Here is a 15,223-nt window from a genome sequence, read left to right on the forward strand (position 1 = left end):
AGGTTAATTCTGTGACTTTTTATGAACATATATTTTCATTTCTTTTAAACAGATTCATAGAAATGAAATCACTGTAAATCTGTGTTTTACTTTAAAAAGAAACCATCAAATCGTTTTCCAAAATGACTCTATATTTTTATGTCCCACCAGCATTTTCTGAGAACAGCAGTTGTTCCAGTCTTGGCCCATAATTTGATGACCATGTTTGAAGTCTACATGCCTTGATTTTGCTATTCTGTGTATAAAATACTGTTTTATTTATTACTCAGTTTTCAAGTATTTTATTTATTTGATTTCTCTTTTATAGATCTGTGAATGTCCTGGACTGCAGTTTCTCCTATAACTCATAATGTCAGGTTTGAATACTACTTCAAATTGGCCCGTTTTTTCCTTCATTGGCATCCCTGGTCTAGAGGCTGCACATATGTGGATCTCCATTCCCTTCTGTCTCCTGTACCTGGTAGCACTTGGGGGAAATGTTCTTCTCCTCCTTCTGGTTAGAGCAGAGCAGAACCTCCATGAACCCCAGTTCTATTTTTTGGCCATGCTAGCCCTCACTGACCTAGGCCTCTCCCTGTCAACAATGCCTAGCGTCTTGGCCATCTTCTGGTTTGATGTCCATGATGTTGGTCTGGATGCCTGCCTGACACAGATGTTCTTTATTCACACTCTGTCCTCTGTAGAATCAGGTGTTCTGGTAGCCATGGCTTTTGACCGCTTGGTAGCTATCTGTGCTCCACTAACCTATACCAGGGTCCTGACCCACCACACTGTTGTCTGCCTCAGTGGAGCTGCCCTCATAAGAGGAGCCACTCTGTTGGCACCTCTGCCTTTTTTCCTCAGGACTTTTCCTTTCTGCGGGGCCAATGTCCTCTCACACTCTTACTGCTACTACCCCGACATGCTGAATTTGGCCTGTGGAGACGTCACATTCAGCAGCGTCTATGGATTGGTCTGCGTACTCTGCACATTTGCAGTAGATGTAATCTTCATCTTAGTTTCCTACATGAAGATCTTGGGCACTGTGATGAAACTGGGGATCCAAGATCGAAACTGGAAATCCCTGCAAACTTGCATCTGCCACCTCTGCACGGTGCTGGTGTTCTATTTGCCTCTCATCAGCCTTGCAGTACTGCATCGTTACACTCAGGAAACTTCTCCAATTCTCTACACCACGATGAGCAATGCCTACCTCCTCATGACTCCACTGCTAAATCCTCTGGTTTATAGTCTCAAATCCAGGCAAATCCAAGCTGCCCTGCGCAAGCGATTTGGGGTGCAACGTGTTGTTGCTGGAGAATGAGATTGTTCTACATATGAAAAACTGCAATGATCTTTAAAATAGTCAAGCTCTACTATGTGCCAAATATTATCCTAGGCACCACTAATTCTAACTTTAAAAAGTACTCATTCAACCAAGTAAGAAAAACAAGGTGGAAAGGCCTAAAAAGAGCACAGATATCATTGTTGTTTGTTGTCTAATGATGATTGGTACTAATGAGGAAAAATAGTAGGAATCCTGGTTCAAAGTTTTTGAATCCTACCATGACTGTGAAGTTGAAAGAACTAACACTATCGTATATAATTTGTAAAGGCCTGGTTACAGAGAAAAGCCAAGATTTCATACAATTCTTGACATCAGTGTTACTTAATACATTAAAAAATAAAAATGGATGATGAATATAAGATATACCTTTCATATTAACTGGTGTTGTCAATGTTCTAATGATCCCTAAAACTAGATAATATACTATCTGAAAGAACATTTTAACAAGAAGTGGTTAATCTCTTCCATTGGTAGTTGAAACTTTACTCAGACATTGTTTTGTTTCCAACTGCACGTTGAATGTAGACATTAAAATCTTGACTTCCAAACCAGAGGAAGAGAAACTCAGTTGTCTCTGATGATAAGTAAGCATGCAGCAGAACAGGAAGGATCTGAATCTGCTCTAAGAAAGTTCTAGGGCTGACCATGTGGTATTGGTCAACCTGAATACATACATACAGTCAGATCATACTGACTGAGAAGGTTGTATTTAGGAAAATTTATGTATATAAATATACAAGTATGCATATAACAATGATTAGCAAAAAACGTTATGAATTTGAAAAAAGTGCAAAGAGGGTAATATGGGAAAGTTCAGAGGAAAAGGAATGAGAAATTGTGTAGTTATAATATGAAAAAATAAAAATGTAAAAAAATTAAGGGAAATTTTTAAATGAATTTCTTAATAATAGTTGAAGTCATTGATCACAAAAACTTAATATGTGTTAGACACATTTAGTGGATAACCAGAAAAGAATACATCATTGTTATACAGTTTCCATTCTAGTACAAAAGTCAGGACAAAGCTTGTAATGATACCATTAGTGGGGTCTGAATCAGGAAAACAACATACAAAAGAAGTAATGCAGCAGCTTGAGGGTATATTCTGTTTAGACAGAATAGACCATTGATTTAATTCTATTTAACAATAGGACAGTTTTATTCATGCTTCATCTCATTCGCTATGAGAGTATTGTTTTCCTGGTTCATCTAACCGCATGGGAAAACGTGAAGTCAATTCTTCGAATGAGTGTACTTAGAACATATGAAGGGAAGCAGAGAGAAACACGAGGGGCAGGTATCAAAAAATCCGTCATAATCACTACAATAAATGTTATTTGTGAATTCACGTCTGTATTAGGTGGTTAGCAATGAGTGAGGTAATGGTGTTGTCTTTGGCCTAGGACAGTTCAGTTGTAGGTGGCATCATGAACTATGACTATCACTATGAATACTGAGTATCGTGCCTCACTCTGATCTGCTACTACAGTGTTGAAAGGGAAGAAAAGTCATTTGAAACACATAATCACAACATGTATAAAACTAATTCTAAAATTGTTTGTTAATATACACATTTTATGAATAAAACAATATGACTATGAAAAAATGTTTTTACTTTGAAAATAACTATTATTATCTTGTATCTTCAGTATTTCACTGTGCAAGTGACATAAAGAGTTATAATTTTATCTTTATTATTAAAGTGTAACATGGTCTTTGTTCTAATATATTTTGATGTAGAATTGTTAATATCCATTGATTTTTATTAGTTATCAGATATTGTTACAAAGATACTGTATAAAAGCTTAAACAGAGTCTGGAGTTAAAATTTATTGCTGCTTTTCCAGTGTACCCTAGCTCACTTCCCAAAACTCACATTTGGTAGTTCACAACCACCTGTAACTCAGTATTGAGAGGAATGGATGGTTTTCCTAGCTTCCTCAGGTAGGCACACACAAGTGGCAAACAATCACAGAAGGATGCAAGTGCATGCACGCATGTACGAATCCACATATTCACAGACAAACACACACAAGTGAATAAAAATTAAATAAGTCCTAAAAATAAAATTAATTGTACTGGTTATTATTTCTTCTCTCAATGTCCTTACGGAGAATATGCCACAAGCAACTTTTGACTGAGGAAACACTCAGGCACAGCCAGGGCCACAGGTTTTCATCAAAGACATATCAGATAAGTGTGGAGACACTTATAAAAATGTACTCATCCCAATAGCCACTAGGCTTCCTCTACCCACAGGCCACCCAGTACATGTCCCAGTTACCCGTTGCACTGATGATGAAACCACTAGCCACTGCCATGTGTATTGCACACATGCCACCATGCCCTTCCTGATGAACAGCCTGAAGGAAGTCTCCCAGCTGTTTCTCAGTCCCAGGGCTGTTGGTTGGTTTTGGATTTGTGTTGATTGTATACTTGTGTGATTGGATTGTGTTGTTGGATACTTATTGTATAAATATAATTTATCATTTTTTAAAAATGTGCTCATTATATTCTTGTTTTTAACTAAATGTGAAATGCAATTTCATATAATCTAAATTAATCCGGTGTCTATTATTTAACTGACAAGGTAGATATACTAATTTATTTCACTTCTGTTTCGATTTCTTGTTGAATTCGTATATTAGGAAAACTTAGATCAGGATGGGTTTACATTAAGAGCTCTAAAACACATCACATAAACATTGAAAAATGACCCCCTATTTCCTAAAATTTGGAGCATTTCCTCTAGAAATGTTATTTCATTTCATTTCTCAAACCTCCCAATTTAGTCAAATAAGACATATAGCTATAGCTAAATGGAATTCAGATAAAGAATTATTTGTATTTAAATGGGGTCTACAGGGTAGGAGCATCAGTTCTAGGAATGACAAGTTAGTTCTAGGAATGCCTTTCTTGGTCATTTAATTTAAATAAAAAGAAATCTAATTTATAAAAGGAAAGAGCAACACAATTCAGATACACACTGCATTTAAGGAAAGTGCTTCAGTGCACTGGGAGGAAGTACACAAATGGCCTTTTCGTTCCTGTTTTTCAACATACCTGCTAACTTTCATCCTAGCCTAAATGCCAACAGTCTATAAAGCATACTTTTCAACTCTTGATTCCAAGCTTTGTAGCCTTGTACTGAATGCAGTGGTAGCAGGCATGAGGAAAGGACCAATAATAAGCCCATGTCTCTATTGGTGGAATTGGTACATCAACCCAGATGCAAAACCTTTCACCTACCATTTGTTCTGCCTGTAAGATACGTTGGGGTAGTGGTGGCACCGAACTTATGAGAGTGACCAATCAATGCCTGGCTTAACTTGAGCCGGATGCCGAAAGAGGGAGTTCATGCCTGACCCTGCCTGGATGGTCAAGAACCAGAGGCTGGATAGCCCAAAGATCTAGGACAGAACCAAAAACCACTGGCTAACAAAAGCCAGTGAAATGATCCTAATAATATCCTGCACTATCCTTAGATAAGAGTCTAGCATAATCATCATCAGAGAAGCTTCATCTTCCCTGATGGAAACAGATGCAGAGACCCAAGCTAAGCATTAGGCTGATCTAAGGGAACTCCTTGAATAGATGAGAAGAAAGAATTGTAGGCATCTGAGGGGTTGAGGACACGTCAAGAGTACATCCCCCAGAATCAACTATGCCGATTTCACAGGGGCTCACAGAGATTAAAGCCTGTATTGATTTGAGATAGGACCTCTGCATATATGTTATGTTCGTGTAGCTTGGTGCTCTTGTGGGACTCCGAATGTGGGAGAAGGGTTATCTCCGACTCTTCTGCCTGCTTTGGAACCCTTTCATCTTACAGAGTTTCCTCATCTAGCCTTGATATGAGAGTATCTGTCTAGGCTCATTGTAACTTGTTCTGATGTGTTCTGTTGATATCCCTGGAAAGGCTGCTCTTTGTTGAAAGAAAATGGAGGAAGAATGGATCTGAGGGAGAGGGAAGGTGATGAGAAGGGACTGAGAGGAGTGGAGGGAAGGGACACTGGTTGGGATGTAATGTGAGAGAGAGAGAGAGAGAGAGAGAGAGAGAGAGAGAGAGAGAGAGAGAGAGAGAGAGAGAGAGAGAACACAAAGAGGGGGTGCTTTCTTCCCTCTGTTTGATTACAAGCAACATATAGATTTTTAAAGGAAAATTATATCTTGCCTCCTGCCTTTGCCATTGGTAACAAAGTCCAACTACTGAAGACACTGGTTGATTCTACTCAGCCTCAAGATAATGCCAGAGAACTTCTGTTATCTAACACACTAGCTAATGTGGCATTCCCTTTGTTTGATTACCTAGGATGCTGAAGGTACTAGGCTGATCAGTGGCACCATTGCAAAGCAAGACAAATGAGCAGCTCCCTAACTAATCATTGTTCAAGACATAAGATGATTGATATTTTTAGATATCATTCTTTGATAGGAAATTATAAAATAAAAAAGCAGAAAAACTAATTTAATTCTGATTTTAGGTTAAGAAATTAATTTAATAAGTACAAAGAAGCAAATTCATTAAAATAAATAATAACCACCAATGCATTACTGTTAGGTGTTGATTTTATTGAAAACATTCAATTCATGTTTTCATTATTGAACCTACTATGTGTAATTTCAAAGAATCTCTTTTAGTTTATGGCTTATCTCCATTTTCTTAACGCTATCAAGAACAACACAATACTTCCTAAAATATTTATAATATCTGATGTAAGAATATCTTTTAAAAGCAAATGTTTTATTTTTCAGAATTTAGCCTTGGATATTAAATATTGATATTCTGTTAGCATTCCTTTTTTCCTACATGGATATTGTGTTTTATCAGAAAAATATGTTGAAAAATTAGAATTTATCCATTTTATTGTATTTTCAAAATCATAAAATTTGTTAACATGGAGGCCAGAGGGTCAGGACTTGATTTTCTTCTTCCAGCACTTGGGTCTGAGAAATAGAACTCATTTTCAGGCCCTGAAGGAAGTGTCTGTATTAGCTAATCCATCTTGCCTATCTGCATTCAATTGTTTTGATATTCACTTGTCAGTAAAGAAGATATATAGCTTCCTTTTTGTATGTGTATATAAATAAAACACAATACTTCCTTTTGTACTTTTATATAAGTCATTTCCAGTGATCTATGTGACTAGACTTACGTTATCTATCTATTTCAACTGAAAAGCCACATCAAAAAAAAAAAAAATCACATATTTGAGGATTTTTCTAAGCTTGTAGTTAGTTTCTCCTCACATTCTTTGTTATTCTCTTGAATAACAAACACAGGATAAGATTTAGCAATTAATTAAGTGGCAGTCTGTTTTGATCCTTGATTAACGATTCAAAATCCGTACTCCTTTGTCACGACATCTCTAAGGATAGCATCTAGTTTAACTTTGACTGTCTATTTTCCTAAAATCTCCAATGAGATTACAACCTTTTCTTTTTAAATGTTGGCTTTTTCTTGACTCAGTATTTTAAAAAATATCATCGGTTTGTTTATTTTATAATCCTGTTGTTGATCACCCTTAACTAATTCTTGTCTTACTCCATTATTTATTCTAATAACTGGTGGGAGAATAGACATGCATATGTGGGTACATGTTCATATGCATATTTTCTTAACAAATGAAGATCGATGTGGAGAGTGAAAGACAGAGGTGGAGAAGAAGATGGATCAAGAAAGGGAGAGAGAGGTTGCCATGTAATACCTTTGGGAACGTAAGCTAATGCAATAAAAGCTCCATTGACAATTCAGACAACTGCTGTGCCAGCCTCACTCAACTTCTCCAGCCACAGACACTGAGGTAAACCTAAACTTTATGGATTAAGAATAGACAATAAGAAAACATAATATGAAAGAAAGTAATGGTCAAACTTTCCCCCTTCATATTGAAGAACTCTTTTACAGTAAGGCATAGCATTGTTGCACTGGTCTCAGTCTATTCTAAGTAATATTTATATGCTTACACAGAGGATGAATTATGCAGGACAAAAACCATTAAGCACATTATGAGAATCTGATGATATACCAATAATTAAAAAACACACTGAAACTCTTCAAAATATAGGTTGAGATCATTCACTCTTAGTCATGAGCTAATAGATCCTAATCCTAGTTTTTCCATGGGAAATTAAAATAAGCTTAAAATGTATGTCTTTTCATCTAGTTCTCCCATTTGAGTTATTGTCTCAAGACCACAGGAATGGATTTACAAAAAATGAAAATGAAGTCACATCATTGACTTTACTTTAAAACTTTTGGTAACTGAAAAGCTTGTTACATTACTGTTTATTATAATTTCAAACATTCTCTCCCTCCCTGAGCCACTCTCTTCTCAGTTGAGTAATCTTTCAACTTTTCTTTCCACATATATCAGAGAAGTTAATCCTTTGGCTCTCGGTTTCTCACTATTTTGTCTGAAATTCTTTTCTCTGTGTCTGTTCTTTATGACATTTATTATCATTTTCTTCACATATTTACATTAACATTTCAACTTTTAGAATACTTTAAAACAATACTCACATATGCCTAGCAAAACTGTTCTCTTCTGTTTAAATAGTTACACAATGTTAAAGTTTTTCTTAAATTTAATTTTTTTCCAAGGATTTTGAAACCTTTTATGATAAGGTTGAGAATAGGTGATTTAGTTCACCTTTTAAAATATTAACATGCTCATACAGCTTTATGTCATAGCAATGTTTAAAATAAAAATGAATTATACAGTAAAAATGTTTAATAAGTGTATCCTAAAAGCTTAGAAGAATGCCTCAATATGGTCTAGGCAAGAAATATGTAATTAGTTACTGAACTGACGAATGAATGTGTTCCAAAAAACAGCAGTGAATTTGAGGACGCTCTTGAGGGAATTTGCCTTTAGACGGAAAAAAACAAATTTGCAATCAGGTCCTTATGTTAGCACTGCAACTGTTCTTACCTGCTGAGGCATTACTCCAACCCCATGTTGTTTTATCTGTTAAAATTTTGAAGCTATCTGATTTTTGCTTTGAGTTGTCAGACTTGTCCTTGCTGTGACATAGTTCTTTTTTTTTTTTTTTTTTTTTTTTTTTTTTTTTTTTTTTTTTAAGACTGATTTTGCATTATTTATTAAGACCTAAGCTCAGGAGAAACAGAAAACCTTCAAAGAGGAATTAAAATATGCTGCAACAACAACAAAGCCTCCTTGCTTCTGGTACGCTGTACCATAGGAAGGCAAATTTCATTATGTAAAAAGGACAAACATGCAGAATTTCCCAAGACTGACAAAATGACCTTGAGCACTCCTGGGGTTCGCTGTATGTCACAGGTACTAACCTTTCTCACATCAGACCCTCTTTCCATGAATTATGTCCTTAGTTCCTGGACCGCTACCCTAGGAAAATAAACTGGGACCTAAATACAGCTCTGCCACGGCACTCAAACAGGAGCACCTCATTAACAAAACCCATTCAATCACTTGTTCACAAACAATGTAAATTTAGGTAGTATTCATCAATTACGTGAGACTCATCTGCGGCCCATTTGCTTTCCTTCTAGTCTGTTTTTACTTGGCACAATTATAGATATTTATGGCGTGATCATTTCACACTGTGACATAGTTCTTATCCTAGGCTCTTGGATCCAGCTGGTTTAGGAATAGGCTGAACATAAAATGCACTGTTCATTTTGACTGCCATCTACACTGGCTCATTTCTACATGGATATTAGTAATGAAAAAGATCCTTAAGGCGATCTTCAAGATAACATGTTGTTCCCTGGTGTAATTGCTAAAGTCAGTTTGCTCCCAATAAGATGCTCATCCCTAGACTATCCTTCACAGGTGACATTTAGCACACTCAGTAGTACTTCCTGAATCTGACATTTAACTTTTGCTTTCCCCCAGGGTTCAATGTCAGAGAAATTGTTTTGCACAGTGATCCCTACCGTTGCCCATGTCTGAATTTAATATGACCTTTCAACCTTCTGTCTTCATCCTCACTGGCCTCAGAGGGCTGGTGGGAGCCCGCCTATGGCTCGGACCACTCCTGAGCCTGATGTACCTAATTACAATGGCAGGGAACTGTACTGTAATTTACTTAGTGAGGACCGAACGGAGTCTGCAGGAGCCTCAGTATCACTTTTTATCTATGCTGGCTGGGGCTGATATTGTCTTGTCTGTCTCCACACTTTTCTCTGTGCTAAAAGTCTTTATCTTCGACCTCTATGAAATTGCATTTGATAGTTGCCTTGCTCAGCTCTTCTTCATCCATACGTCCTCCTCGATGGGCTCAGGAATCCTGTTAGCCATGGCTTTTGACCGCTTTGTGGCCATCAGTCATCCCTTGCAGTACACCACTATACTTACCAACTCACGAGTCACAAAGATGGGACTGGCAGCCTTTCTGAGGGGTGTAGCACTCATGACTCCCTTACCTATACTACTCAGGAGACTACCATTCTGCAAGGGACAGGTGCTGTCCTACTCCTACTGCATACACCCAAATGTCATGAAACTAGCTTGCGGTCAAGTCAAAATCAATATTTTCTATGGGCTTGTTTTGGTTATATTTTCCTTTGGCGTGGACTTTCTGCTCATAGCCATTTCTTATGCTTTAATATTTCAAGCAGTCATGGGAATTGCTTCCAAAGAAGGTCAGATGAAGGCACTCAACACTTGTTTGTCCCATATCTTTATTGTCTTTATTTACTATGGCCCTTTGCTGGCCATAACTGTAATGCATCGAATCAGCCACAGAAGCTCTCCGATAGCACATGCCGTCTTGGGAAATGTCTACCTCTTTATGCCTCCAATGCTCAACCCAATTGTATATAGCCTGAAGACCAAGCAAATTCGTTCTGCCCTGAGAAAATCTATGAAGATCCACGTTGGATGAACAATCAGAGAGTTAATGGCAGTTTCAATGAAGGAAAGTACAACTTTCAACCAGAAAGTTCATGTGATCACTAATTTTAATGTAGTTTAACATCTGAGATGTGTATATAGATATGAAAATGAGATAAAATGTTGAAATTATAGCTTTTATGAATAAAGATACTGCATGCATCTATATAACCACAAAGTTTACTTTCTCCTATGTTTCTTAGTGTGTAATAGACTTTACAAACTAAACAGTAAAGAACAGTTCTTTGCTAGATATTTAATGTTAATTTTTATCTAAATTCACTATATTTAAAAAAATATTTTATTAATTTATTCTTGTTACATCTCAATGGTTATCCCATCCCTTGTATCGTCCCATTCTTCCCTTCCTCCCATTTTCCCCTTACTCCCTTCCCCTATGACTTTTCCTGAGCGGGACTTCCTCCCCCTTTATATGCTCATAGGGTATCAAGTCTCTTCTTGGTAGCCTGCTATCCTTCCTCTGAGTGCCACCAGGTCTCCCCCTCCAGGGGACATGGTCAAATGTGGGCACCAGAGTATGTGTGAAAGTCATACCCCACTCTTGAGTGAATTAACCCAGAAGCAGAAAGACTCAAATGGTATATACTCACTTATATCTGCATACTGGCCCAAGGGGCATGCCCCATGAAAGTCTTCACTTACCAGGAAACTGGGACAGAGGGGAAGACATCCTATTGGGACTCTAGATGAGAGAAGCATGGGAGAATAGCAAAGTAGAAGGATCCAGAGGGTCCTAGAAAGCTACAAGTAGAACATTATGATGGGCAGATTTGGGCCCAGGGGTCCTGCTCAAACTATGGCACCAGCCAAGGACAATACAGGCGGTAAACTTTAAACCCCTACCCAGATCTAGCCAATTCACTATATTTTTATAGTTTCAAATAAGGGTCCTAATTAAGTAATTCTGTAAATGATTCAGAAATTTCGACATAATCCCTAATCCTACTCCTTCACTTTCTGCATTGTTTTCTTTCCTCTGGGTTTTGCTCTATTTATTTAATAAAAACATCCCCTTCTTTCTTGCACTATCTCCATGAAAACAAAATTTATATATATCATCTAAACCATTTTGACTACCCCTGTTACAGAGTGTGTGGGTCACAGCAATCAATTAGTAAGTCAATTTGTGTCGTTTTTCTAATATATGCCTGCATCTGCGTCACATCCTTTAGAAAAAAGTCATTTATTCTGACTTCCTGTAGAATACCACTGTTAGCGAGTTCTGTATCTTTGATTTGCTCCATGGTTACAGAACACCTGTATGGTTATTTTGAGAACCTTTTTCAGGTTCTTCTGGTGTGTGTGTGTGTACACATGGATATGTTCTTCATAGCAATAGTCTTCAAATCCATGAAAACCAAGGTTAAATTCATGAACTACTTCAAATGCAGATTCTCTCTTGAATTCCCTGTGCACCTAAGTGTTGATTGTATTTTCTATTTTTAGAGTGGAAATTAATTATATTACCTCCACACGTCTTTTAAATTTCTTCTCCATAAATGTCATTTGTTTTCATTACCTAAATAAACCTTAAGTGCTTTCACTTTTCTACATTTAAGCATTAGCTCCACTAATAGATGCATTTCTTTATGTAATGTGAAACTGAATTCCATACTTCTAACCTCACCTGGATTTAAACTGACATTTACTGTGTTGTATAAAATTTCCCCTTGAAATTGGGGAAATACCCAGACACCATATTCTTAGTACAACGAAAATTTATTACCTTGGGTGGGAAGCAGGGATGGAGGTAGCGCCGCAAAGGCAGCAGCATCGGCAGCAACAGCAAACACAAGCAGTGAGCAAGAAACCAGGAGAGCATAGAATCAACAGAGGCAAGTAAAGCAAGAGAGGGTGTTTTTGTACGAAGGGCTTCTAACGTGGAAAAGGGGAAGTGTGTGCTAGGGTGAGTTGATGAACCCTGAATTTTGATTGTTGGACCTTGGTGTTTTGTCTCAGTGGTTAATAAGAGAATAGACCTTGAGGGCTAGCTTTAAGAAAGTAACAGTTTTAGGGAAGACAAAGGAAAGAAGGGCAAAAATCTCTATTCAGTGTTTGTGTTGGCCACCATTACAGCAAAGTTCTGAAAGCAAATATGATGGCTTCAAATCTTTATTTTCAAATTAGTAGCAAAATATGTGTTTGGTTTGACAAGTTTAACCAAATCTGCACGTGAAGCTCTTTGTTTTTTTTTTGTTGTTTTTTTTTTTTTTTTTTTTTTTACTTCATTTTCTTTTTTTTTTTTTTTATTAATTTATTCTTGTTACATCTCAATGTTTATCCCATCCCTTGTATCCTCCCATTCCTCCCCCCCCCCATTTTCCCATTATTCCCCTCCCCTCTGACTGTTCCTGAGGGGGATTACGTCCCCCTATATATTCTCATAGGGTATCAAGTCTCTTCTTGGCTACTTGCTGTCCTTCCTCTGAGTGCCACCAGGTCTCCCCCTCCAGGGGACATGGTCAAATGTGAGGCACCAGAGTATGTGAGAAAGTCGTATCACACTCTCACCGGCCTATTGTTTTCTGCACGTGAAGCTCTTTGATTCGACCGGCCTATTGTTTTCAGGCTCTACCCATATCAGATAACCTTAGGTCCTCTGGAAAGTACATTAATTTTTGTCTGCTTGTTTGTGACTGAAAGTGCAGTTTTTCTCTTTCTGTAATAAATTATTTGACCATACTTTAAAAATTAACTAATGATAGACTTCTGTGACTGCCAACAGTTCAATCAAAGTGTCAGTGAGAAGGATGTCATCGTTGGTCCAGTGTCCCCTAAGTTGGACTAGTCATACAATTAATCACTCTGACCTGATACCGTCTCTAGGTAGATACTACCAGAATTTAATTGAATCAAACAACACTCAGCTGATTTTCACTGGAACATTAATCAGATATCAGGATTTTCTATGCTTCATTAAATGATTCTTTAAGTATTAGGGAAAGCATTTTGTTTGGGTTTTCCTTATATTCTCTGATCATGTCTATGAGGTGTGAGAGAAGGAGAAAGGGGAGATACATATTACAAAATATAAGAGAAAATAATAACAAAAATACCATTTATGCTAGACTTCAAATATAAAGCTGTAACAATAGCCAAGTATTAAATAAATTCAAAGTATGTATAAGGAATGATTCCTTATAGACCATCAGGGTAACTGTATTATGAAGTGCTATGAGAGCCTCTGTCTATCCCAAGCAAAGTATTTCAATAGCCTGGAATATTAACTTTAGTAGAAGCAGTATACAAGTCAATTTTGTCTCTTAATTAAATCAATAAATATACAAGCTGAAGGACATTCAGGATTTTGTCATGTTCCCTCTAAAGAAACTTATTATTCTATACTTTTCTATTTCCACATCTCTGAATATGGTGCAGTCTTTGATTCCTTGAATGGATAATTATAAATTTAAAAGAACAATTTTATTTGTAATTTTATATTAAAGTTTAAAAATAAATTTAAAAATTTAAATGTCGTTTCGCTTTTTATTTTAGCTAAGCTTGATATTTTTTTCCAAAAGATGGGTTGCATCCACTTGGTTTCCACATCTTTTAAATTTTTTAGAGCTCTCGTGTTCTTTATAGGTAAACAAACAAAATATATACACATCCCACATTGAGTCTCATCACACTCTCCTTCCACAGTGTAGTAGATCAGTATTTCTTTTTCAGTGATAATCAAAATACCATACTCTTCTTAGAACACAATTGTATCTTAATTCTCACAAAATTATACCTTGAAATAAAAGCACGTTCCTGAGAAGCAGGTGGATGACAGGGCACAGAAGTAAAACATCTCTTTCGCTAAGACCATATGTGACTATTTGAGCAAGTTCCCCTTATTTTTGAATGCTTTACACACTGCAGACCTTATCTGTTTGGTTTTTAGGCTGTAAACCAAGGGGTTCAGAACAGGAGTCAAGAATAAGAAAAGATTGGCCATGGTGACATGGAGCAGAGGAGATGCAAATGTACCAAATCTGTGAATTAGGGCTAGAACAATGAGTGGCACATAAAATATAAAGACAGTGAAGATGTGGGAGACACAGGTGTTGAGCGCCTTGAGTTGACCGTCTCCTGAGGCAATACCCAGCACTGTTTTCAAAATCAAGATATAAGAGATGACAATAAATACAGAGTCAACGCCAAATGAACAGAGGACTAGAGACAATCCATAAATAATATTGACTCTGACAGTACCACAGGCCCAGCTTCATAACATCAGGATGGTAGCAGTAGCAATGGGACAGAATGACACCCTTACAGAAGGGCAACCGCTTGAGCAGGATTGGCAAGGGTACCATTAACAACACACCCCTAACAACAGCTGCAAGTCCCATCCTGATAATCCGAGGGGTGGTTAAAACTACATTATAGTGTAATGGATTACGAATAGCAACAAACCGGTCAAAAGCCATGGCCAATAAGATGGCTGACTCCATGGAAGAGAAGGTATGGATGAAGAACATCTGTGTCAAGCAAGAGTGGAACTCAATCTCTTTGTGATTCAGGAGGAAGACGTTCATTACTGTAGGCACAGTTGAAACAGAAAGACCCACATCTGTAGCTGCCAGCATAGACAGGAAAATGTACTGAGGCTCATGAAGGATGGAGGTGGTTTTGATAATAAAGAGGATGGTGCAGTTTCCTAAGAGGGCGATTAGGTACATGACACATAGTGGGATAGAGAACCATATCTGCACATCTTCAAGTCCAGGGATGCCTGTTAGAAGAAAGGTAGGTGGCTGGAACCAGCTACTATTTGTAATCTCCATAAAGATACCTCTTATCAAGCTGTTGTCAGCTTCCAAAGGTCTCTATTGTAAGAAAAAAATGGTAAATCTTAAAAAGAAGAGATTATTTCATAATGTTCTTCTGGGTCAATTCTATCTATGAAATGATTATATGAATGAATTAGATTTCCAAACCTATTTGAATAGCTATCTGCAGCTTGAACAATGAATAGCTGCTATTAAATGTAGAAAATGCTAGAATT

The 15,223-nt window shown here is 37.2% G+C and overlaps 3 protein-coding genes across 3 annotated transcripts; 2 read left to right on the forward strand and 1 right to left on the reverse strand.

The window, feature by feature from the left end:
* Positions 1 to 349: 349 nt before the first annotated feature.
* Positions 350 to 1,303, forward strand: LOC127192212 (olfactory receptor 51I2-like). The gene has a single exon (XM_051149533.1). The coding sequence runs from the start codon at positions 350 to 352 to the stop codon at positions 1,301 to 1,303; it is 954 nt and encodes a 317-aa protein (XP_051005490.1).
* A 7,953-nt stretch (positions 1,304 to 9,256) lies between these two features.
* On the forward strand, positions 9,257 to 10,198 carry LOC127191987 (olfactory receptor 51E1-like). Its single transcript, XM_051149339.1, has one exon. The coding sequence runs from the start codon at positions 9,257 to 9,259 to the stop codon at positions 10,196 to 10,198; it is 942 nt and encodes a 313-aa protein (XP_051005296.1).
* Positions 10,199 to 14,047: 3,849 nt separating this feature from the next.
* On the reverse strand, positions 14,048 to 15,002 carry LOC127192213 (olfactory receptor 51A4-like). The gene is given in 2 exon segments (XM_051149534.1): positions 14,048 to 14,434; positions 14,436 to 15,002. Coding segments are annotated over 2 exon segments (954 nt in total).
* Positions 15,003 to 15,223: the final 221 nt, after the last annotated feature.

Source organism: Acomys russatus, chromosome 7, assembly GCF_903995435.1.
Source record: "Acomys russatus chromosome 7, mAcoRus1.1, whole genome shotgun sequence".
In the NCBI taxonomy this organism is placed as follows: Eukaryota; Metazoa; Chordata; class Mammalia; order Rodentia; family Muridae; genus Acomys; species Acomys russatus.